General features: G+C 37.7%; 1 protein-coding gene across 1 annotated transcript in view; it reads left to right on the top strand.

Annotated features, from left to right (window-relative positions):
* Positions 1-26,224, top strand: part of ARMC2 (armadillo repeat containing 2) — a 166,838-nt gene that overhangs the window by 84,388 nt on the left and 56,226 nt on the right. Inside the window, 2 exon segments of the mRNA XM_043999711.1 lie at positions 14,237-14,382; positions 19,304-19,403. Of these exon segments, the coding sequence (XP_043855646.1) occupies positions 14,237-14,382; positions 19,304-19,403 (246 nt within the window).

Raw genomic sequence — 26,224 nt, forward strand, 5'->3', positions numbered from 1 at the left:
GTGCAGATGTCACCTCTGCAACATACAAGCTATGTGACCTTGGGTAAGTCACAACCTCTTAGTGCTGTAGACAACTCTCGGAGACTAGATGTTGGTAAAGAAAGTGCCAACTAGCAATGACAGGGAATTTCCTTACCTTGGAGTCCTCTGTAATAATGAAATCATTGTTTCTGTCTCTGTAGAATACATGAATGGTAGTAGTTGGAAGTAGTATTAGAAGGATAGATCTAAATCAAATTGCAGAGGGACTTAAATGGCAAGTATTAGCAAGGTGTTTGTATTTTTATTAGAGACCCTTGAAAATTGGGGGTTGGGGGACTAATGTTAGATCCATGCTTTAGGAAGGTTTAACTTGATAGCTATGTTAAGACTGAACTGGACAGGAGAGGTACAGGAAACAAAAATTTAGGAATCTATTAAAATAGTCCTGGCAAGTATTAATAAAGGCCTGAATTAGGAGTGGAAAGAATAGTGCAAGGGAGTGTTGGTCTTAGAATTGACAGTCCAGGAGAACTGATTATATATGGGGGAAGGAGGGAGGGAGGGAGAGGGGGGAGGGCAAGGAAGACGAGTCAAAAATGATTCTTAGTTTTTGAGCTTAGATTTATCACTTGTGTTATTTTGGGCAAATCACTTAACCCTCTTGGGACTCAATTTCCTCATCTGTAAAATGGAACTAGATGGGCTTCTAAGATCCTTTCTAGCTCTAGCTCTATAACCCTACAATCCTGTGATTTAGAAGAATGGCTGTGCTTCACTTTTATAGAAATAGGGAAGATTAGGGAAAGGTACAGATTTTGAAGAGAAAGTAATGAGCTCCAGTTGGAGGATTTGAGGCCCTTCCAGGACAGTGAGGAGATGTCTAGCAAACAGTTAGGGAGGAGCATGATTCTGGGTTATCATTATATATACATATACATATATGCACATATATGTGTGTTGGTGTGTATACAATACATTTAATATATACGTATATGTCTGTATATTTATTATCAGAATATTAATGGTAATTCAAGTCATAGAAGTAGAGGATGTGCCAAGGCAGGGGGTGTGGCAACCAAAGAGAAGAGGGCCCTGGATAGAACCTTGTGAGGATGCCATCCATAAAAGTAGTTATTATATAAGATAAATGTCGAAGTCCTAAGTTTGAGGGGTTGAAGGTTATTATTTCACGTCAAATACATTAGGTTCCTATTACATATAAAGCCCTTGTTTCTGACACACACTGGCTGTACCACCCTAGACAAATCACTTACCCTTTCAGTTCTCTAGGCAATTTGGGGCAGCTAGGTGGTGCAGTGGATAAAGCACTGGCCCTGGATTCAGGAGGACCTGAGTTCAAATCTGGCCTCAGATACTTGACACTTACTAGCTGTGTGACCCTGGGCAAGTCACTTAACCCTCATGACCCCACCAAAAATAAATAATAATTTAAAAAACGTTCTCTAGGCAACTTTCTAAGAATATCATTGCCCAGAACAGGACTTGTTAAACTTTTTCCACTTGTGACTCCTTTTTGCGTGAGAAATTTTTATGCAACCCTGGGTATATAAATATATAAAGTAGGTATACAATTCAAACATCTACTGCCAGATTTTCCTGACCCCCCCAATCAGTTGCGAGACCTGTAGTTTAAGAAACAGGGGCCTAGAAGATGCTGACCTGCATTGGTAGAGGGAGATTTGAGGAGATTCATGTGGAAAATCATTATACCATTGAAATCACAGGTTCAATTTACATTCATATCCTTAACCCTGTTCTTTGTACCTAGAACACTGTCCTGGGAGGGGAGATGTAAATTTAGGTAAAATCCAGTTTCTGCCCACATGCAGCATATAGTCTAGTAAGAGGATAGAACACCAACAAAGATAATTACTCACACAATATGACATAATAAATATAGGAAAGTTGCAAAATGAAATCCTATGTGACTTCTGAGGGGGATGGTTCTTACCCTTCCTGGAGAATTAGGGAAGGGTTAATGGAGGAATATTTGAGTTGGACCCTAAAAGGCAAGAATTCAATAGGCAGAGAAAAGGGAAAACATTCTGGGCTTAGGGAACAGTGTAACATGGAGATATGAGACACTGTGTGCGTTTCGGTGAACAGACAGTAGTTTGATTTGGCTGAAGCATAGAGTGTGAAGAGTAGAGTAATATGAAATAAGGCTGGGAAGGCAGGCTGGTGCCAAACTGTGGAGGAACTTTAATGCTCAGCAGAGGAAGTTGAATTTTACTCAGTGAGCAATAGAAAGGCATCGAAAATTTTTGAACAAAGGACTAATTTGACCAGCTCCATACATAAGAAAAAAAAAATTTTCTGGTAGTAGTATGGAGAACAGAACGTAAGGGGAGAAAGAATGTAGAAGTGGGAGAGTCTGTTAATTATGGCCATTACAATAATTAAGATAGATGATAATGAGGGTCTATATTAGAGATGGTTTTGAATATAGAGAAGATGGAGTGGATACAAGAAATATAGAAGTGGGATCACCAGGAATCAGTCAGGTACAGAAGAAAGAGCACCAACTCTGGTATCAGCCTGGATTCAAATCCCATTTTTGATGCTTATGTGTGAATCTGGGCAAGTCAACTCTCCTGGGATTCAGCCCTTGCGGTCCTGTCCAGCTCTGGATCTGTGATCCTGTAGTTCTGATAATCATGATATAGGGTTATAATTATGACTTGGTAATTGATTGGATACAAAAAGTGAGGGGGAAGGGAAAGTCAACAATAAAACCAAGGTTATGAACATGGGAAATAGGGAGCCTTGAATGGTGGTGCTGCCAACAGAAGGATGAACGAGGATAAATAGAGATATATAATAGGCTTGGTTCTGTACATCTTTAATTTGAGGAGCCCTGTGGATAGTTGATGCAACAGGTCCTCGGTTTAGGAGAGAGAACATAGTAGTTCAGGAAAGACAGATCTTTGGTGAACACTCACAAGAGGAGCTTGGAAAAAGGCAGGGTCAGGAACAGTTAGAGAGGTAGGAAAAGAGTCAGGATAGATAGGGAGTCTCTGAAGGCAAGGGAGGAGAAAGCATAAAGCAATAGGGAGTGGACAACAGTTTCAGAATCTGCAGAGAGGGCAAGGAGGATGAGGAACAATAAAAGACTCTTAGAATTGATAATTAGGACAGCATTGATGAGAGAACAATTTCAATGGAATACTGGGGTTGGATGCCCGTTTGCAAAGAGCTGTGGAGAGAGGAGATAATGAGAAAACAGAGGTGTTGGGCATGGACAGCTTTTTCAAATTTAGGAGAGAAATAGAGGAGGTGAATGGAATAATAACTGAATGTGCCAGAAAGCATTAAGGGAAGGCTTTTTCCCCCCCTTTCTTTTTAGGACTGAAGAAACCAAGCATAATTATAGGCAAAGGAAAGAGATTGATTAAAGATAAATATAAGAGAACAGAATTACTGCCTGAGAAAGTACCTAGAGAAGAGTCAGTGTATTAAAGATACAGGCAGAGGGATTCCTTAGTGTTGTTGTGTGGTCATTCAGTCCTCTCCAACTCTTTGTGATGTCATATGGGGTTTTCTTGGCAAAGATACTGGAGTAGTTTGCTATTGCCTTCTCCAGCAGATTAAGATGAATAGATGTTAAGTGACTTGTCCAGAAATACACAGCTAGTGAGTGTCTGAGGTCAAATTCGGACCCACATCTTCCTGACTCCAGGCCCAGCACTCCATCCACTATCCATTAGCCTTAATGAGACATTAAGTTAGAAGGAGAAAAAGTATTTGATTGGAGCTGAGAAAATTTGAGGAATGAAGGTGTTTAAGGGAACTCAAGATTAGATGGCCTCCATCACTGAATTAAGAGGCAGGGTTAGCTTGAAGCGTGGGACTGGAAAATGGACATTAGCTTGGAGAAAAGAAGCAATTTGAAACAGGCAGGGAATAAGAGCATTAATAAGAATGGAGTGGGATTATTGAGCAGCAACATGAACCCAACTGAAGCGATATACAGTAAATATGTAGTAAGGTTAACTCTATTTCATGGTGGTTTTTAAAAATTTTTGTTTTTGCTTTTTAAAGCAACATTCCACAGCCTTAGAACAGAAACTTAATCAATCAGATACTGTGAGTTACATAGGGATTAGGATTTTCAGGTAGATAATGGTTGAGAGCTCAAGGGGCAAGGAATAAAATTAGAGGTTTGGGTAGAGGGATTAGTTTAGCTTTAATAAAGAGTAAAGATAGTTCTTGTGTGAGGAGAAAGAAGGAGAAAAAAGTATGAAATGATCCTGAGAAGTTATGAGGAATGAAGGAGGGTGTTGAGGGAGTTCTAATTGAATGGTATGGGTCTCTGAAGCTGGAGATTTGGTCAACTGTTGTAAGTGTAGGGGAGGAGATTGAGAAAACATTTAAAAATACACACAGAAAGTACATAAGAAGGGTGATTTTGTTACTACACTGACAAATATAATATATACTTTAAAATAATCCAGAAAAGGTAGAGATTGGGGTTGGAGGTTTGAAATAGATGTTACTAAGGTTAAACATTACAGTGGCCAGAATGGAGGAGATAGGAAAGAAGAGGTCATGAGAAGTAGGTTTGTGTAGGTGAAAGAACGGCAGAGGTGGGAGGATTTGTGGGAGACTGTGGTCTAAGAATTTCAAAATTCTGTGCTCTTTGAGGAGGTATAATCTGAGTGTTTATAAAGCCCAATATGTGATCTCACTGGTGTGTAGCTGCAGTGGGCTGGAATTAGGAGGCAGCTGGGAGGTGAGGAATTGATGGGGAAGAGAGGGCATCGTTATGAATATAGAAGTCCTCCAGGATAATGGTAGAAAGGAAGACAGTGAGATGGTACTGGAGTTGTTGAGGAAGTTGGGAAAGGAACTAAAGGTCTGTAAGTTATAATAGCTAACATTTATATAGTGCTAATTATGTGCCATTATGTTAAGCTCTTTACAGTTATGTCTTTTGATCCTCATAACAGCCCTTGGAGTTAGGTGCTGTTATGATTCCCCTTTTACAGATAAGGAAACTGAGGTTAAATGACTTGCCCAGAGTCATTAGTCAACACAAGTGTCGGAGGCTGGATTTGAACTCAGGTCTTCTTGACTCCAGGCCCAGAACTCTTTCCACTTTGCCATTTAGCTGCCCAAAGATGGGGAAGAGGGTAGTAGTTGATGAATTGCCCAGACCTCAAAAGGGAAAAGGTCAGTGGTAGTGGTATCACCTGTCTCAGACATTTGTGTTCACCCCTGACCCTGTGAGTATAGAGAAGTGAGAGGAATGTATTTCTGTACAGAGGGTTGAAAGGGATATGGTCTCCTCTGGGAAAAGATGACTTTCTGTGAAAGTAAGGAGGTGGAAATGTTATTGGTAGAAAAGACAGAATGACAGCTCCAGAGGGTACAATATAATGTTTCAGAAGATACATAAATTATACTAGAGTGGGCCTGGGGAGAAGCCATGCTGATAAAATTGAAATAAAGTCAGCATTAGAATTACCAGATTAAATTTGAATTTAAAAAAAAACAACCAACAACTGAGACACACTACTACCCTAAAATGTACTTAATATGGGGAAAAATGTACATGGCAGAAGTTTATAATCATATGCAATACTCTTTTTGTTTTTCATTGTATTATTTCAATATTTGTGTTGGTTTATATTTATTAAGCTCATACTGAAAAATAATGTAGAAGAATTGACATATGTGTTCTGTGTTGGAGGCAAATACAGTTTTGAGGGCACAGAAGGATCAATTCTCAAGGTATCTAGGAAAGATACCAAAAACAAAGGGCAAGAAAAACCCTAAAAATCCAATTGCCTGAAAAAAGGTATTGTGAACACCCATATTTTTATTGGAATTTTCAGGATTGGGGAGATCTTTGATAGAAGGTTGAATAGTATAGCTTGCTCCATCCACAAAATTTAAAGAACATAAGCCTAAAAAAGTTTGCAACAAAATTCATAGTGGAATTTGAAGTTCCAGGTGTTTTTTGTTTTGTTTTGTTTTGTTTTGCTTTTGGAGAGTGCCTACATGTAGCCTTCCTTTGGGTGAGATCTGAAGGTTAAATATTCTCTCCAGACAGTCCAGGTTTCAGGTTTTAGTGGGAGATTTGGATTTATGTGGGTGGATATGTTCTCTTGCAGCTCAGGAAGCGCATGAGTCATTACTGGTGCTGATATAAGCCAGTAACACTTGCTTGCCTGTCCTATATCTCTGTAGAAAGGCTACAAGCTGAACTAGTGTCAGCTGATGCAAACTTTCCATTTTAGAAAAAGTGAAACCCTGGTGTACATTGGATGGCATGTTAGTCTAAGAGCTGCTTTTTATTCTCTTGCCTGTATGGCAGTATTGTAAGTGTAGGGTTGTGGTATAGGAATGTAATGGAATACTATAGTGCTGTAAGAAATAATGAGCAGGAGTTCAGAGAAACCTGGAAGGACCTACATGTACTGATGCTGACTGAGAGGAGCAGAACCAGGAGAACATTGTACACAGTAATAGCAAAATTGTGTAATGAACAATGATGATAGATTTGGCTCCTCTCAGCAGTGCAACAATCCAAGACAATTTCAAAGAACTCATGATAGTGTTCTCCACATCCAGAAAAAAGAACTGTGGATTATGAATGCAGATTGAACCATACTGTTTCTACTTTTGGACTGGTTTTTTTCCTTCTTTTTTGAGGTTTTTCCCTTGTGCTCTTATTCTTCTTTCACAAGATGACTAATGCAGAAATATGTTCAATGTGATTGTACATATATAACCTATATCAGATTGCTTGCTGTCTTGGGGAGTGGGGAGGGAAGAGAGGGTGGGAGAAAACTTTGGAATTAAACACCCTATGAAAACAAATGTTGAAAGCTATCCTTACATGTAACTGGAAAATAATAAAATACTTTAAAAAAAAGTAAGTGTAGGGTCTGCACTCCCCCTCCCCCCAAAGTCTGGATGCCAGCCCAGTTTTACTAGAACTTAAAGCAAACCAGATATTTGAAACTATTTTAAAAATCGAAGGAGTGAAAACCTATCAAAAACAACATGTCTCACGTCTGTCTGGTTTATGTGATACATCTGGGTGTTCTTAATTTGTTTGCTAAATAGCTGATTTTGCTGAGCCCAAAGCCCCTCATACTGTATGTTGAAATTATCGGATAAGAAATGTGGTAGCGTTTGTGGTTTGTACTTCTGCATTCTGATGAATCTGTGATCTCATTGATGTAGTGGTACACTCCAGTGATGCAGGTTGTAACCCATCTGTGCTTGTCCTTCTATGTGTCTCTAATCCATGTTCTCCAGGAAACCCAGCAGAAGGGTTCCACCCTCACATTGTCTGGATATCAGTGATGCGTGCTGGCTGTCCACTATCTTTTACTCTTCCTATGTCACCAGGCCATTTCTCCCCTCACCCTGCCCCATTCATACATTTCCCTTAATACATCCTTTACATGGTTTCTCTTAGTATAATTCCTCAATAGTAATGTGTCACAGCCTACCCAGAGCCACCATGCTCTTCTCCACCACCATTTTGGTAATCCTCAGTTTCAGTTCAAAGATGAACCTTTGTTTCAGGGAGGATTTAGTTCATTAAAAGTACATCACATCATCCCCAAAGTAGTTTGGCCTGGTTTATTTCTCCTATTCACCTCTAGGGCTAGCTCAGTTTATCTTCAAGATGGATGTACTGATAGGTGAGCTGCCCAATGCCAATAGGCATTCTTCATCCTCTTGATTTATTTGGTGCTTTTATAGATGGATTAAGCTCTTGTGAATGATTATTGATTTAATTTAGAGGGTTTACAGGATTCTGGGCCAGTGTCACCTCTAAATAGGAGTATGGAGAAGACCTCTTCTTCAGTAGGGAATACCTCTTCAAGTTGTATGCTGCCCCAGACATCACCTCTGACAGTGGCAAAGACCTTTGGTGAAAATATGACCTCCCTGTTTTATGCATCACCTAATATTGATAGTCAGCTAATACTGAGTAAAATTATGTTTTTTCTTCCAAGGGAATCATGTATAATTTTGACATTTATGGGAGACTTCTTGTAGGAGGAGAAACTTTAAAGTGCCATTTTTTCCCATAACAGTATAATTTTTTTTTTGTTTTTGGGTGAGGCAATTGGGGTTAAGTGACTTTCCCAGGGTCACACAGCCAGTGTCAAGTGTCTGAGGTCAGATTTGAACTCAGGTCCTCCTGAATCCAGGGCTGGTGTTCTATCCACTGCGCCACCTAGCTGCCCCCATTTTTTTCTACAAAACCCAAATCAAGTATCATGACTTTTTCATAGTCAGTGAGCAATAAGCATGGTGGGATCTTACATTCTCTACACAACTGTGCAAATATAAGTCAATACAATATAATCGATATAAATAGTCACTTGTGCAACAATAAGGATAGGTGTGTAAATGTGAAGATGTGGTCTGCTGTAGAATGTTACATACGGAAGCCTTGTTCCCTTACTTTGATGGAGATTTTTCTTAAAAAGATTTTGTAAGGGTAAAAGAATTGACATATAAATCGCCAGTTATTAACATGCTCTTGATTGCCTTTTTTTGGTGATAAGATTTGTGTTTTTCCCCCTTGCATTTATTTGGTATCCTTCCTTCTTGCACATAACTTGAGAGCTGAACCCTCAAGTGCCCTCAAAATTGTATTATCTCCAATGTGGACCTCCTTTGTGTATATTTGTTCTAGTCCCTCTGCCTCTCGCCATTTTCCCCCCTTTAGCGCCATTTTCTCTTGCTGATGTAGCACGCATGAGACTGTGGTTTTAGAGTCTAAATGTAGTGGCTCCACTGTTCTTGAAGGGGAAAAAGTTATGTATAAAATGGTTTTATATATCCTTTCCATTTATCATCCATTTGTTGTCTTTTTGGTTTTATCCTTTTGTTCAGTCATTTCAGTAGTGTCCAACTTTTTGTGACCCCATTTGGGATTTTCTAGGCAAAAGTACTGGAGTGGCTTGTCATTTCCTCTTCCAGTTCATTTTACAAATGAGGCAATTGAGGCATACAGAGGTAAGTGCCTTGCCCAGGATCATGCAGCTAGTAAGTATCTGGGGCTAGATTTGAACTCAGAAACAAAAGTCTTTCTGAGGGCAGCTAGGTGGCACAGTGGATAAAGCACCAGCCCTGGATTCAGGAGGACCTGAGTTCAAACCCGGCCTCAGACACATGACACTTACTAGCTGTGTGACCCTGGGCAAGTCACTTGACCCTCATTGCCCCACAAAAAACCAAACCAAACCAAACCAAACCAAACCAAACCAACAAATGAAACAAAATAAAACAAAAAACATTAAAAAAAAAAAAAAGAGTCTTTCTGACTTCAGGCCCTGTGCTTTATCCACTGCACCATCTCCTTTCATTCCCTCACAATGATGTTGCTTAGCTACTTTCATATAGGTTTTGCTTTCATTGCTTTTCTTTGTTTTATTAGTGATACTGTTTGTCTTCTACCATCTTATTCCAGACTGGCATTGCCCTTGGAGCATTGATTTCTAGGCTACTCTAGTTTCTTCATTATGGTAGCTGGTTTACATTGTTATATTACATAATTTCTTTAGGAAATAGTTAAAGTATATGTAAATCGTTATTCATTCATCAGTTTCCATAAATTCCTACTGTGATGCCATACCATGATATGGAGATGACCCAGAATTCTTAAAGAATGCAAACCTAGAAGGTTCTACCATGCCAAAAGGGCTTTGAGTACAATCCTGGCAAAAGACCATGGGTTCTTAGACTTTTTAGTCTCAGGACCCTTTACACTATGAAAAACTGAGTACCCCAATACCTTTTTGAGTATATCTGTTATGTCCATCTATATTTACTATATTTTAAATTATTAGAAATGTACTATGTTAGAAATTAAAACTGATAAACTTATTTTAATTAACTTTATTAATACTTGTTAATTCATTTAGAAACAATAAACCCATTGCATGTTAACATTTTTAATTTAAAAAAAATTTCTGAAATAACTTCATGAAATAAGTAGCATTGTCTTGCATAAGTTTTTGCAAATTGCTTTAATGTCTGGCATAATAGAAGACAGCTGGATCTTCATATCTGTTTCTGCGTTCATTATGTTGCAATATGTTGTTTTCGTTGAAGTATATGAAGAAAATCTGGCCTCACACAGATATTTAGTTGAAAAAGGGAGAATTATTTTAATGGGTAAATAACATCTTGGTATTATTATGAAAACAGTTTTGACCTCAAAGACTCTTGTACTGATTTCTGCAACACTCAGGGATCCACAGACCACACTTTGGACCAACCTACCTAAGTACTGAGATACTTAGTACTAATAGGCTCATCATTTAGTAAAGAAGTCTTTGGCACAGACAGACTTTCAAACAAACAAAAAAAGAACTACAAAATAACCCTTGGTCCTGTGGGATCATTTTCCATTTCTGTAATAGTGATGACAGCAACTTCAGAAAAGGAAACAAAAGACAGTTTCTTAAAGTGTCTATAAACATTAACTTAATTCTTGGTACTCATGAGCGTGAGACTCTTGTCCAATTAAGAGTGAACACACTTGGGGCAGCTAGGTGGCGCAGTGGATAAAGCACTGGCCTTGGATTCAGGAGGACCTGAGTTCAAATCTAGCCTCAGACACTTGACACTAGCTGTGTGACCCTGGGCAAGTCACTTAACCCTCATTGTCCTGCCCCCCCCCCAAAAAAAAGAGTGAACACACTTGACATTCTTGCTATAAATGAAACCAGAAGACAAAAAGACTTTTTCAGCTAAATGCATAGTTACTTCTTAGAGAGGCAGATAAAGGAGTTGGTACATCCAAAGGCAGGAAAGAACATCTTTAGTGTACTATTTAGTCATCTTATATTGTAGTACACATGATATCTTTGCCAAAAGACCATTCTAAAATATTTGTACCTTTTGCACCAACGTCTGTTACAGAGGATAAATAGATAAGTAAATTTAATGAACAACTCAATAAGACCTCTAAATTAATTAGCATATTATTTGCTTTGTGGTGACTGAAGTGCAAAGAAGAATTAGGAAGGATGACAAAAAAGATGCTGGAAAATATGGACTCAGGAGAAAGATATATTACAGTCGAAGTTGTATAGAAGACATAGATGATCTCATGCTTATACATTCTGAATACTATCTTTGAGTAAACAGTGGATATGGTAAATACCAAAAATATGACAAATGATTAAATAGATTTTAACAGACAGGAAATAACTCAATACTAATATAGCTACATATTGGTAACAAAGATAACCAGGAAGCATGGTTTTTCTAGTTAAAGCAAGAAATGGAAAGATCATGGGAGGGTGGGAATAAAAATCTAGGGAGTTTTCCCAAAGAGGGATTACATATGTAGGTTTGTGACTGTGGTGGAAGCTAATTGCAGGTGAAGGGTTCTGCTAACCACATATATGAACTATAGCATCAGTTATTGTGAATAGTTAGAATCTTGTCTTCCTCACTCGTGCTCATGAAGTGATCTTTCTCTATGAAAACTTGCCATTTGCTTGAATATACTTGCCTTGTGGCCCTGCTGGGATCTGATGAATTTATCTACTGTCTACTTCCTCCTCCCTTGTTGGTAAAGACACCAATTCCCCTCCCCAAGTTGAAGGGTGGATTCGTTCTCTTTCCTTCATCCTATTTAGGTCAACCTGGGAAAAAGACCCAATATTGTCCTATTATTCTATCTCTCCTGGCTGAAGGTGATTTGTAAACCTGAGTCTCTTTTTATAAATGTTTGTTCCCCTTGTCTGTGGGCTTTGGTCTGTTGAGATCAGAATGTACATGAGGGGCTGGGGGTGGTGATGAGAGGTGGGTAGGAGGAGATGACCCTGAGGGATTTTGTATTTTACTGACTCTCTAAGTCAGGATCCTGCAGTTCTGGTGTGGGATGTTAAAAGACTTTCCTGGGGACTGTAGAATGATGATTTAGTGTTATGAATGATCCTATAACTTTCCCAAGCCAAACTCTAAAAGTAAAACTCAGGGTTCACTTAGATTTCCCTAAAAGAATGAGCTGATTGGGTGGATTTCAGAGAAACCTGGAGGGACTTGTATGAACTGATGCTGAGCGAGATGAGCCGAACCAGGAGAACATTGTACACAGAATCAACAACATTGTGTGTTGATCAACTGTGGTAGACTTGACTCTTCTCAGCAATGCAGTGGTCCAAGAGAGTTCCAGGGGACTCATGATGGAAAATGCTCTCCAAATCCAGAAAAAAAAAGAAATGTGGGATCTAGATGCAGATTGAACCATACTATTTCTACTTTTTTTTTTCTTTTTTGAGGATTTTTTCCCTTTTGCTTTGATTCTTCTTTCACAGCATGACTAATGTAGAAATATGTTTAATGTGATTGTACATATATAACCTATATCAGATTGCTTGCTGTCTTGGGGAGGGTGGAGGGAAGGAGAAAAATTTGAAACTAGAAATCTTATGAAAACAAATCGAAAACTATCTCTACATGTAACTAGAAAATAATAAAATAATTTTATGATTTAAAAAAAAAAAAGAAGAAAAAAGAATGAGCTGATTGGAGGGAGTCATGGCTCCTCTAAGTGTGTGAGCACTGGCCTTGGAGACAAAGCTCAATCCATTTGTCTAAAATGAGCAGAGACTAGCAGAAAAAGTCCCACCCAAATGCCAACCCAGCAGGTATGGTCTTTATGAATTTCAACTCCACTCCTTTCTGGTTGGGATGGGAAGAAAGAAGGAGAACACTTAGTCCTTGTGATCCAAAGTGCTACTTAGTATTATCTGATATGGAAGTCATTCCTGAATCTGCTATCTCTGTACGTTCAGACCAACTACTTGTTTGGGGCAAAGATCAAAATTGATACAAACTGGAATAAATAAAAATGAGAAAAAGATGTAATAAACAATTAAACAATTCTGCCTTGCCTATTTAAACAAACCGTTGATGCTGAAAAAATTGGCTTATGATTTATAAAATTATTTTTAGTCTGAGCTTTTTCTTTGAACAAAGGCAGAAAGGAGGTGGCCTTTCTGCATTTTCTCAAATTTGGAGACATGAAATTTAAGCACGTTAATAAGGGCATGGAATCTGGAGTCAGAAGACCAGGGTTCAAATCTTGGCGCTGCTGCTTAATTTCTGTTTCACCTTGGACAAGTTACTTAATATTTCTGGGCTTCAGATTCCTTATCTCTAAAATAATGGAATTTGACAAGATGATCCCCAAGATCAGAGGTATGCTAGAGCTGGCTCATGCTGGCTCATAAGGGCAAATTGTTTAGTTTTCATTGTGAACATTCACACTTTGGAAATCGGCAGATGCTGTATAAATCAGGGCTTGATTTTTTTGTTGATTGTATATATTTAAGAAAGTGATAGCGGAAATTATAATAATGCAGATCAAATTTAAAAGTGTGTGGTGGAGGGGGCAGCTAGGTGGTGCAGTGGATAAAGCACTGGCCCTGGATTCAGGAGTACCTGAGTTCAAATCCAGCCTCAGACACTTGACACTTACTAGCTGTGTGACCATGGGCAAGTCACTTAACCCCCATTGCCCTGCAAAAAAAAGAAAAAAGAAAAAAAAAGTGTGTGGTGGCCACATTTTTCTTTTTGAACATTTACCAATACACAATTGCCCATTGTCCTTTCCATCTATGATGGTCCTCTGATGATGAAATTTGATTGAGCAAAAGTGCTTTTGTGACTGTAACAGCTCGGTTTTTACCTTACAAGAAAATTAAGCCAAATTTCAAATATTAATTTCCCAAATCATTATTTTATTGCTACTTATTATAGCTGTACAAAAGTGAGGCTGCTCAACTCTGTGAGCTTATGTTATTTGATAGATCCAACTGAAGCTATTATTGACTATTCACAGATATGCTAGGCAATGGTTTCTCTTTTTCTGCTTTCTTTCATATACAGATACATCATATTTCATCTTTGAGATTTTCTTCTTCCTGTTGTAAATGCTTCCATTCATCTTCATTCACTATTCTTGATTCTCATATTTCCTATAACAATATGATCTAACATTGAAAGCCTGGCATCATTTATTTTCTGTTATTTTATATTCTGTTATTTATTTTCTGTTATTTTATATTCTGTTATTTTACATTCTGTTATTTATTTTCTGTTCATTGGGGAGAGATGTGCTGTATGGCGGGGCTAAATTTGACTTTCATGGAATTGTGAGATGCTTTATGATGGGATTTGTATGGTTTTACCTACTTAACCCACAAATGGGTTTTTTTGTTTGTTTTTTTGGTCACAGATGACTGCTACCATGAGAAATTTGGTTGATTTACCACTGGCAAGGTGTAAATTGTTGAACAACAGTGCCCTCCCAGAGCTCTGTGGGGTGATGGAACAGTATGCAAATGATAAGGATGTCTGCACCAATGTTGCTAGAATATTAAGGTATGTAGGGTTAAGGGGGGAAAATACTACATATGAATGTTAATCTTAGTATATTGTATTGCTTTAGGTTTTTAGATGTCTGAAAAGGATAATTTTTTGTTATTTTTGTGATATTGCCTTCCAATAATGCAGTGATGTCCTAACGATTCATATTTCGGGCACCCACCCTTACTAATAACCAGTATTCATTTTGCAGATGGTATTTTGAGTTCATAAAGTGTTTTTCAGAGGATCTCAGCACATTCTATAAATATGTTAAAAGTTCTCCTCTGAGGGAGATCTAGTTAATCCCATTTTACAGAGGAGACAGAATTACAGGAAGTTTAAATGACTTATACAAAGTCGGGAGCAGAGCCAGGCCTAAAGCACAAGCCTTTTGAAGTCCAGTTCTGTGTTTTTTCTCCTAGGCTTTATGCTGCATCCCTGTGCATCCCCTGAATGTCAGTGTGGTTTAAAGAAATCCTATTATTTATCTCATTGTATCTACCCAGATGTCATGAATATCTTTCAAAATGTGAGTTTGGAAATGAAGTCTTTTTAGACATGTGATATTTGAAACCTGTACCTCAGTGTTAGCTGGCTCAGATTTTGACTCTTTTAATTCTCAAAAATCTCAATGGGGCTGGGTTACATTTATAATGCTCTCTTTTCTCTGTGTGCACATTCCTTCTGTTATTTCAAGGAAGCTTGCACCAAGCCAACTACCAGGTTCCTGTAGACTAAGTTCATTCTTTTACTGTGTTGGCCAATGATCAGGTTTGAGCCATTGCGGGAAACACTGGAGTCAAAAGTTTAAACAAAAAAATAAAAACCAAAAAAAAGTAAAATTATGGGAAAAGGCGTATGGCAGGATCTCAGGCTTCTTTGGGTCTCCTTCCTGAGAAATATTTCCAGAATCCCCCAAATCCCAAAGTGGTTAAGGACACTTGAGAAAGAACTTCATGTATTTAAAAAAAATAAGATAAACAATCATGACAGAAAGAATATGGAGCTCAGAAAAAGTGTATGTAATAACCAAAATGGATAGTTCTGTTTGGCACAATCTTAAATGTAGTGACAACTGGTGGAATTTTTATGATTCTATGTTAAGTAGGCACAGGGCTTGTGTGGTGACTCTAAATGACATATTCAGGATGCTTCCTGATGGAAGACACAGAGAAATAGTAAATGTGGCCTCCCATGCTGCGTAAGGCATATAACAAATACAAGAAATGACTAAAATGATGTGTCAGAGCCATGATTCAGACCCATAGTTTGTCTTCAGCAATGACCTGTGGGGGAGTTGTCTTCCAAAACATCATTTTCATAGGTTACAAGATATATTTCCAACATCCCTTATTATATCTCTTTAAATACTCTAAATATGGATCTACTAATTTAGCTACACCTTTCTTGAAACCTTGTGGATTTCAGCTTGGACAGCATCTTGGGGAATGGTGTCTGTGTATCAAATCGTGAAGCTAACTGTCTTGAGTGTCATTTGGTAGGAATCATGTTAGTACTGACTACTCTCAAATTATGGCAGGTTTAAAACTACTTTTTAAAACTATTACTGTGATATTACTGCATTGCACACTTTATAGAGTGCCTGTCCTTCTTAGTCATAGAGAATGTACTTTGGGTAACTTCTTCAAGAAGTTCAGTTGCTTTTTTTTAATCTTTTATTTTTTTTAATAAACATTTTTATTTAAAGTTTTGAGTTTGAGTTCCAAATTCTATGGCTCTTTCCCCCCATCCTGAGGTGGTAAGCAATTAGATATAGGTTATCTATGTGCAATTATGTAAAACATTACAATATTAGTCATTTTGTACAAGTAAACTCAAATTTTAAAAAATGAAAGAAAGTGAAAAATAGCATGCTTCAGTCTGTGTTTAGTCAGTATCACTTCTTTCTTTGGAGGTGGATAGTATGCTTCATCATTAGTCCTTTGGGATTATCTTGGATCATTGAGAATAGTTGTCATTCACAGTTCTTCATCAAACAATATTGTTGTCACTGTACAACATTCTCCTGGTTCTGCTCACTTCACTATACATCAGTTCATATAAGTCTTTACAGGCCCCTCTGAAATCATCCTGCTTGCCATTTCTTACAGCACAATAATATTCCATTACAATCATATACCACAGCTTATTCAGCCACTCCCCAATAGGTGGGCATTCTAGTTCTTATGGTCTATCTTTTCTAATGTCGTAGCTCATGATCCTCCACCAGTGTCCTTCTCCTCATGATTATCAGTATAGATAGATTTAATAATCTTTTTGACAGCTACAGTAACCTCTCTTCCCCTCCTACTACCCTCCCAGCAAACAGAGGGCACAACCTTCACTGAGCACATACAGAATTCAGGAAAAGGTAAGGTGAAGCTTAGGGTATTTGTGGCAAAGTGAGATGATAGTTACCGAAAGTCATTTTACAGGAAGCCCTTCATGGAGTATTCATGCCACAAATAAACAGAAATGTGGAGAGTCTTCTTGTAAATACCTGAAAATTGACGTGATTGCTAGTAGCTTTAAATGGCTGAGTGACATCTCATTGCCAATATCCCAGGCTCAAAGTTAAGTTTGGATTAATGAATCTAGCCCTTTCTGAGAATCTGATTCATTGTATAATATGTAGAATACTGTAATGTTCTTCCTCTGCTACTTGTGATTAGATTAGCAGATGGGACTTGCATTCATGTATGTTCAAGCTTACTGTAAAAAAGGGTGATTTCTGTCAAATTTCAAATCCTTTTAGTTTCCTTTGTACAGCTAAATGTCCCATGCCTATTGCTGATTAATTATCAAGATTGGTTTGGGGTTATAATAGAATGCAAATCGACATAGCACTTTAAGGTTTACAGAGCATTTCCTTTTACAGCAGCCCTGTGAGTCAAGTAGTGTAAGTATCACCTTTTTAACAGATGAGGAAACGACATCTTAAAAAGGTCAAGTGATTTAATCATATTCACCCAAATAGTAAATATAGAATCCTGGATATTAACCTAGGTTTTCTGCCTTTTAGACCAGTGCTTTCCCCATTATCTAAATCTTTAAATTTCCCCACATACTAAATCTCTAAAAAATAATAATAATAAATTTACTGCTTTGTAATGGAATCACTTTAATTTCATAAATTTCTCACCCATCTAAAAATTATTAAGAAGCTCAGAAATACTCCCTCACTTAGACAGTGAGCTAGCCACTTGATTCCATGGACCTTGGTTTACATATAGTCTAGACAGTGGGGGCCAGCATCTTTTGACTTCAAATCTCAGATCAATTGAACAAACATTCGATTAGTGCCTCAAGTGCAAAGTATAGACCTAGGCACTTGGGATACAAAGATAAAAAAGAAATACTCAGGGGCAGCTAGGTGGCTTAGTAGATAAAGTACTGGCCCTGGATTCAGGAGGACCTGAGTTCAAATGCGGACTCAGACACTTGACACTTACTAGCTGTGTGACCCTGGGCAAGTCACTTAAGCCCCATTGCCCTGCAAAAAAAGAAAAAAGAAATACTCTCTGACCTAAAGGAGCTTCCATTCTATTTGGGGCTCAGTCCACAGGTTGACATACAACTTCTAAGGTGCCGTAGAAAGCTGCTAATTGGCTCAGTGCAACACAACTACATTAGATGCATGATGCACATGTGGCAGGAGTATGGGGACACCTGGCTAACATCGCATGTAGGGACCTGGATCTTGAATTGATATCACATTGTTGTTGCCCCCTCTTACCTATAAGAATACAGCTCTTAAATGATACCCCTATGTGCTCCCGCCTTCTCTAGCCCTCCAAAGGCTGTGGACACAAATAAAGTTTGAATGGTAATATGCAGACAGAAGGTAACATCTATTGTAATAAAACTCTGTTGTGGCTTATTTGTCAGAAGACTAAAAAATATTAATCTAATGTACAAGTACACCCCAATTTATGGACACCTGACTTTTAAAAGATGTTTATGGGAGCAGCTAGGTGGCTCAGTGGATAAAGTACTGGCCCTGGATTCAGGAGGACCTGAGTTCAAATTCTGCCTCAGACACTTACTAGCTGTGTGACCCTGGGCAAGTCACTTAACCCTCATTGTCCCCACCCCCCATCCCCAAAAGATGTTTACTTTCAAATTGTTGCTTCTCTTCCCTACATTCTTTCTAACACTGTCCCCCCCCCCCCCCCCCCCCGGTTCAAGGGGAAGCTGGAGCTGCTCCTGCCTTAAGAACCCCCTACTCTTCCTTCTGGTCAATGTCAAGTATCTTCATACTATGCAAAGTAAAATTTCCTGTCGTTAAAAATATGTGTTTACCAAAAAAAAAAAAAATAGAAACTGTCCCCTCATTGCACCCTCTGTCTGTTATCCTCATGTGGCTACCTGTCCTGCCTTTTCTCAGGCCTACTCTCCTCCACAAGTGTTCAGCTTTCCTCCAAAGACTTTCCCTGCAAAGATATTGTGGGTATACAAATTAGAAACAGTAAAGAAAAACACTCTTAATTCCTGTCTGATTATGTAGTGTTTATGGGATAAAATATCTTATGAGTCAAATCTTATCTTTGGCCAAAAAAAACCCCAACAACTTTCGTCTCGAATTATTTTTTTTAGAGGTATAAAGCCAGTGTTTTTTACAACGATATATTAAAGTAGAATGTTAAATGAAAAAGTATAGCAATTTGACCTTTTGTAGATGTAAATTTTACTTGACAGATATGGGTACAAATCGATTTCATAGCTGCCTTTTAGTCTCTAAATGTTTCCACGTGGCATTGGCAATGTATACTCTTTAGAATGTTACATGTTGGGGCTGGACTAGATGATCTTTTAACTCTAAAAATGAATCTATTAGAATCTTGATCTCTCAGTGGACAGAGCACAAATTTGAGTTTCACAGAAAAATAAAATATATGTTTTTTCATTTTTGTTTCCCCATTTGGTGTGTATACAGCAAACTTTCTTCCTATCACGACTGCTGTGCAGCCTTGGCTGACTATTCCAGATGTTATTCCTTATTTTTGAGCCTGATAAACCAATATGAGAAGAAGCAGGTTAGTTTGCTATTTCTGACTTTTCTGTATTTCCCTGATGTGTCTTTGTATTTGTGTAAGTTTATAAGCCCATGTGGAGTGACCTACTTTTGTGAACATGCAAGAAAATGTTAACTGGATAATAATAGTGTGAAGGAAAATTTTGGTTCAGTGGGAGAGGATCAACCAAATAATATTCAGATGATAAAATCACCCTGTTAAACTTCCCTTGAACTAAAATTTTGTCACTCAATAAGCTGGTTAAGATTTTTCCTTACAGATTTAAAGCCATAGGTATATGTATGGTGATTTAAAAAAATGTGGGAGCATATGCTTTTCTTGACTGTGGGGTAAATATAACTAAACTCAATCCATATTTGCCATCAGTTGAAAATGTAGAAATTATTTTACCTATCATAATAAAAGAAAAAGTATGAGTATTTATCCTATATACTTATGTTTTTAAAGTAATTTATTATTTTCCAGTTACATGTAAGGATAGTTTTCAACATTTGTTTAGTTCCACATTTTTCTCCCACCTTCCCTTCCCTCCCCCCTCCCCAAGACAGCAAGCAATCCAATATAGGTTATTATATGTACAATCACATTAAACATATTTCTGTATTAGTCATATTGTGAAAGAAGAATCAGAGCACAAGGGAGAAACCTCAAAAAAGAAGGGAAAAAAACCAGCCCCAAAGTAGAAACGGTATGGTTCAATCTGCATTCAGAATCCACAGTTCTTTTTTCTGAATGTAGAGAACATTTTCTATCATGAGTTCTTTGAAATTGTTTTGGATCATTGCACTGCTGAAAAGAGCCAAGTGTATCACAGTTGATCATCAGACAATGTTGCTGTTACTGTGTACAAAGTTCTCCTCGTTCTGCTCCTCTTAGTCAGCATCAGTTCATGTAAGTCCTTCCAGGTTACTCTGAAATCTTTCTGCTTATCGTTTCTTACAGCACAATAGTATTCCATTACATTCATATACCACAACTTGTTTAGCCATTCCCCAATTGATGGGCATTCCCTCAATTTCCAATTCTTTGCCACCACAAAGAGAGCTGCTATAAATATTTTTGTATATGTGGGTCCTTTTCCCTCTTCTATGATCTCTTTGAGATACAGACCTAGTAGTAGTATTACTGGGTCAAGGAGTATGAACAGTCCCATAGCCCTTTGGGCATAGTTCCAAATTGCTCTCCAGAATGGTTGGATCAGTTCACAGCTCCACCAACAATGCATTAGTGTTCCAATTTTTCCACAGATTCTCCAACATTTATTATTTTCCCATACATACTTGTTTATAAATGAAAACTTATACCCTGAAAACTTGAGAGTTTAATGTTAAAATCCCACTTAATTCTCTCTGATATATATGTATATGTGTTTGTATATATGTAAACTTTCTTCATTTTACCATCTCTCATATATATATTTATTATAAATATTTAAGATGAGTGTTGGTCACCTATAGAAATAATATTTCTTTTACTGTACTTAAAAATATACTTTATAAATGTTCCCTGAACTTTTGCTTCTGGGTTTTTCAGTTTTCAAATGCTCTTATATCTTTGAACAACCAGTCACCCCTTTGGTATTTATTGTAGTTAAATTAATTTACCATTATACTTGAGTTGTTCACTGATGTTGCTTTAATGGTTGAAACCTTCTCATAAAGAAAAACATGTCTAAGAAGATGAAGTGTGAATATGTTGAATAAACTTTCAAATCTTCATGGTCCTTTTGTTCACCCAAGGAGCAATTTAAATATTTATGGATTTTTTGGGGGGAGCAGTATGTTATCAGTTTTTGAATCTTCTGATTCAGATAAACACTAAAGATACAAAACTGGATAATTCCCTTTCTTCTCCTGATTTGGAGCAGGGGGAGAGATATTCATAAATTTTTATTGTTTGTTTTTGTGTGTGTGTGTGTGTGATCAGAAGTATTATAGTGGGGTTTTACTTCATGTGATTTGCCCTAGAATTTGTGAGTATTTCAAAACAAAACTTAATTGTTTCAAAGCAAAATGTGCCTGCATCTTTGACCTATAATTATAAAGGATATTGTAATTATGGATTAAAAACAAACAAAAAACCGAGTGCAACATAACCAACCTCCAAACCTAATTCTGGTGGACTATCAAATTAAGCTGTTGTTTATAGATTTAATTCAAGGAGTTTGCAGGCTCTCTGATCCTTGTAATTGGTGACAGATATTTTAAATAAATAGAAGAATATTATTTTATTATCAATTTGCCAATGTGGAGCATATGAGAAAAGACTGGAGACAATGGTTTTCAGGACAGATATAGCTGGTTCAATTAACACTACACCAGTTTTTCTTAATAAGCAAGAGATTCACTGTTAAATCTAATGATTTACTGATAGTTAAGGATAATCAGTCATACCTTTGCATTTAAGAACAAATCAGAGACTTCTGTTTTCTGAGCTGTCTGTTTCCCCATGTGTCCATTTTAGTTAGGGAGTTGTTAGGATCCTTCAGTGTGGTGAGTTTGTTTGTTTTGGTTTTGGTTTTTGTTAGTGTGTTTTTTTGTGGGGCAATGAGGGTTAAGTGCCTTGCCCAGGGTCCCACAGCTACTAGGTGTCAAGTGTCTGAGGTCAGATTTCAACTCAGGTCCTCCTGAATCCAGGGCCAGTGCTTTACCACTGCACCATCTAGCTGCCTCCTCTATGCCTCCTCAGTGTGGTTTTAATGCAGATAGGTGGTTCAATGAATAGATGTGGAATCAGGAAGAGTTAGGTTCAAATCTTGCCTTAGACACTTGTTACTTATGTGACCCTAGGCAAGTCATTTAATTTCTCTCTGCCCCAGTTTCTTCATCTGTATAATGGATGTCTCAGGGTTGTTTTGAGATAATATTTGTAAAGTGCTTCAGAAGCTTTAAAGTGCTTTATTTATAGCTATTATCATGACATTAGTACCCTCATCCAGAATCTCATTGATGTGAGTATTCTTTCTGTTATCTCTGTACAATCTCACCCTGTGTAATTCTTTTCTTTTCTTTTTTTTTAATTTAATTTTTTTGGGGGGGGCAGGGCAATGAGGGTTAAGTGACTTGCCCAGGGTCACACAGCTAGTAAGTGTCCTCCTGAATCCAGGGCTGGTCCTTTATCCACTGTGCCACCTAGCTGCCCCTATTATTTTCTAGTTACATGTGGAGATAGTTTTTGACATTTGTTTTCGTAAGATTTTTAGTTCCAAATTTTTCTCCCTCCCTCCCCCCTCCCCAAGGCAGCAAGTAATCGGATATAGATTATTTATGGACAATCATATTAAACATATTTCTACATTAGTCATGCTGTGAAAGAAGAATCAGAACAAAAGGGAAAAACCTCAAAAAAGAAAAACAAAAAAAGCAGAAATAGTATGGTTCAGTCTGCATCTAGATTCCACAGTTCTTTTTTCTGGATTTGGGGAGCTGTGTAATTCTTATTAATATTCCTCCTTAAACCCTCAGTGGACTGCTTGGTGGCTTTTTCTAGGTCCTTCATGATTTCATTAATGCCGCTATCCATTTATTATTCCTGCTTCTCACTACACAAATGGCCCACCTCCTCCTCTGGGCTCTGATGGCTTTCATTCCACTTCTTGTAAGTCATCTTGGCTAATTTCTTGTAGTCTACTTATGTCCACAGTGAATCTTTCCATTGCCCGTCAGGTCCCCTGTGATTCTGAGTCCTTAGAACCTGTGGCATTTCATGATTTTCAGCCGTACAGTGCTGTTGAAAGTCTTTCTGATGAAAATGCAGACTTGTTTCAGGGAGGAGCTTGGATACTATCTATCCTATTCTTTTCCTCCTTTTCAATTCTAGACTCAGCTCATCGTCTGTCTGCAATTCTTGACTTAGTGGACTGCCCCTCCTGTTGCAAGTTATTATCTGGGCAAAATACATTAATTATCCACTTGGTTTTTCTGCTGTAGATTGCTAGGCTTACCTCTTTTGATTGGTCATAGTTCTCACTTAATAGACTCTGTGGAATGCTGGGGTTTGATGCAGACTTTATTTTTATAGTCACACAAGTGGCTTGAAGACGTAGAGAAAACAAGATTCTACTTTGCATGTTGTTTGTTGACTATTAAAAAGCATTTAATTTGGTAGCACAGAGTGCTCCCTTAAAGGCTTTCCTTCAACAAGATGCATGACAGAATCTTAAAAGATTTTTTGAAAAACATAACAATGGGGGCAGCGAAGTGGTGCAGTAGATAAAGCACTGGCCCTGGATTCAGGAGGACCTGAGTTCAAATCCGACTTCAGACACTTGCTACTTACTAGCCGTGTGACCCTGGGGAACTTACTTAACCCCCATTGTCCCGCAAAAACAAAAACAACAACAAAAAAAGAAAAACATAACAATGGGGATAACTACGTTTGGAGATCCTTTGGTTATTAATATCAAGTAATGTATAAAACAGAGAGATGAATGGTCCCCTACGTATTTGTTCTAGGCATGTAAAATGTTCAGCACAGTATCCAAATAGAAGAGATAGTGTAGACAGTGAGGTTCTCCAATAAGTCCTATTTATGGATGACATTGTATTGATTATATTACAGAACAGTGCAGATAACACAAAATAATTTTTTTGTATTATCCACACAGGAATAACCAAGTGAAATAATTATACCTGTGATCCAGATTATCAATCAACAAGCATTTATTAAGTATTGCTTATTGCACCAGGCCCTATAATAGGTGCTCAGGATACTGGTAAAAGTAAGACCATCTCCACCGTCAAAGAGTTTATTACCTGCAGCCCATAGTTCTGGTCCAGCAGTACCTGTATCTTGAACAGATAGTTCATATGAACACTGAGCCAGGCTCAGAGTTAAGCAGAAGGAAATCATACTGTGTTTTTAATGCCCTCAAGATTCTTCCTGAAACCACCTCCTTTTAGTATCATATTCTTCCTGAGAATTTTCTTCCTTCAGTCTTCTTCCTGAGATGTTGCATGACTGTGAGTTAGGAAATACAATCTTTAAAGACTCAAAGTTAAGGTTTACCCAATGGGCAGTGGGGAAGTAAGTAGGTTTCAGCATATTACCAGTGATTATTTGAGTTCAAGAAGTAGCACTAGGAATATTATCCAGAAAAATTGTTATTGGGAAAAGAGATGGATTTTCTGAGAGTAGGAAATAGTCTGGGTGTGGCTATACCATGACCCAGCTATTGTCAAGAGACTTAGAAAGTTATCTCTGGCTTCCAGTATGTCAGAGGATATGGATGAGAATTTGAAAGTTCCAAAGGTGTGGATAGATTGGGGTTTGTACATCAGTGTAAGGAATGCCTTCATCGATGAGATCATGGATCAGTTTTGCAAAACTTTTATAACTTTCAGGCCACATTTGACACTTTTCTTAAGCAAGAAAACAAATAATTTCTCTTTTTCTCTATGAAATCTTAAACTAGCATTTAATAATATGAAAAAAGAAAATGTACTAAGAAGCATTCACCATATTTATCCTATTGTTTACTTCAGGTATTTCCCTCCCTGCCACCCTTTCTGAGGAAGTACAAGATTTTTTCTCTGTATAATTTTCCCTTTCATGGGCTGATTTTATCATCAGCAAATCAAAGACTTAAAATGACCCCTCTGTGGTTTCTTTTTTTTTTTCTGAGACCACATTAACACCACAAGCACCTGAAAATAATTTTTCTCTTTTCTGCAGAAATGAAATCCATTTAAAAAAACTATAAAGCAGGATATGAATGTGTTAATACAAAGTAAATTGCTTCCATAAAGCAGGATATGAATGTGTTAATATAAAGCAAACTGCTTTTTATTATACTCTGCTTTTCACTTGGATTCTGGGACCAAAGCTTGAGTTATCGCTGCCCTTAAAAACAATCATTAGTTCTCCAGCAACTTGTGTCAACAGAACTAACCTTTTCTGTACTGCCTCAGGATTATATTATCAGAATAATTTTTATTCTCTTGTGTATCTCATTTTCAGTCTTAGAGATTTATCTTTGGAGTGCCCTTTTATTCATGGAATTTTAGAAATTGTGCCCATCTGAAGGAATGTTTTAGATTTTAGACATTTGTTTCTCAACTTTAGCTGTGCCTATCAATTTACATACCTCTTTTTTCTGTTTAGTATTTTATTTTCCAAATTACATGTAAAAACAAATTTTGACATCATTTTTTAAAAACTTTGTGTTTTAACTTCTCTTCCTCCCTCCCTTCCCACCCCCTACCCCCAAGAACTCAAGCAATTCAATATAAGTTATACATGAGTAGTCATGAAAAACATCTCCACATTAGCCAGGTTGTGAGAGAAAACAGACAAAAACAAAACTTCAGATTAAGGAACTATAAAAAAAATACACTTCAATGTGTTTTCTATCTTTTACCCTATTTCTCCTCAAAAGTGTTTTGCTTCTGACTGCCCCCTCCCCTGCTCTGCCCTCCCTTCTTTCACCCTTCCCTCCTTATCCTCTTCCCCTCCTACTTTCCTCCAGGGTTAGATAGATTACTCCTCCCAATTGGGTGTGTATGTTATTCCCTCTTTGAGCCAACTCTGATGAGATTAAGGTCTTTGAGCTAATTCTTTGTTCTAAATTTTCTTCCTTCTTCCCTCCTCAACCCTCCCTATGAAATCAAGCAATTCAATATAAGTCATCTTCACCTTCCTCGAAAGTATTTTGCTTTTTACTGCTCCGTCCCCAAATCTGCCCTTCCTTCCTTCCCTCTCCCCCCCCCCTCGCCCATCTCCTTCCCCTCCCACTTTCCCTCAGGGCAAAATATATTACTATACCCACTTGAGTATGTATGTTATTCCCTCTTTGAGCCAATTCTGATGATAGTGAGGTTCAC

Source organism: Dromiciops gliroides, chromosome 4 (genome assembly GCF_019393635.1).
Source record: "Dromiciops gliroides isolate mDroGli1 chromosome 4, mDroGli1.pri, whole genome shotgun sequence".
Classification (NCBI taxonomy): domain Eukaryota; kingdom Metazoa; phylum Chordata; class Mammalia; order Microbiotheria; family Microbiotheriidae; genus Dromiciops; species Dromiciops gliroides.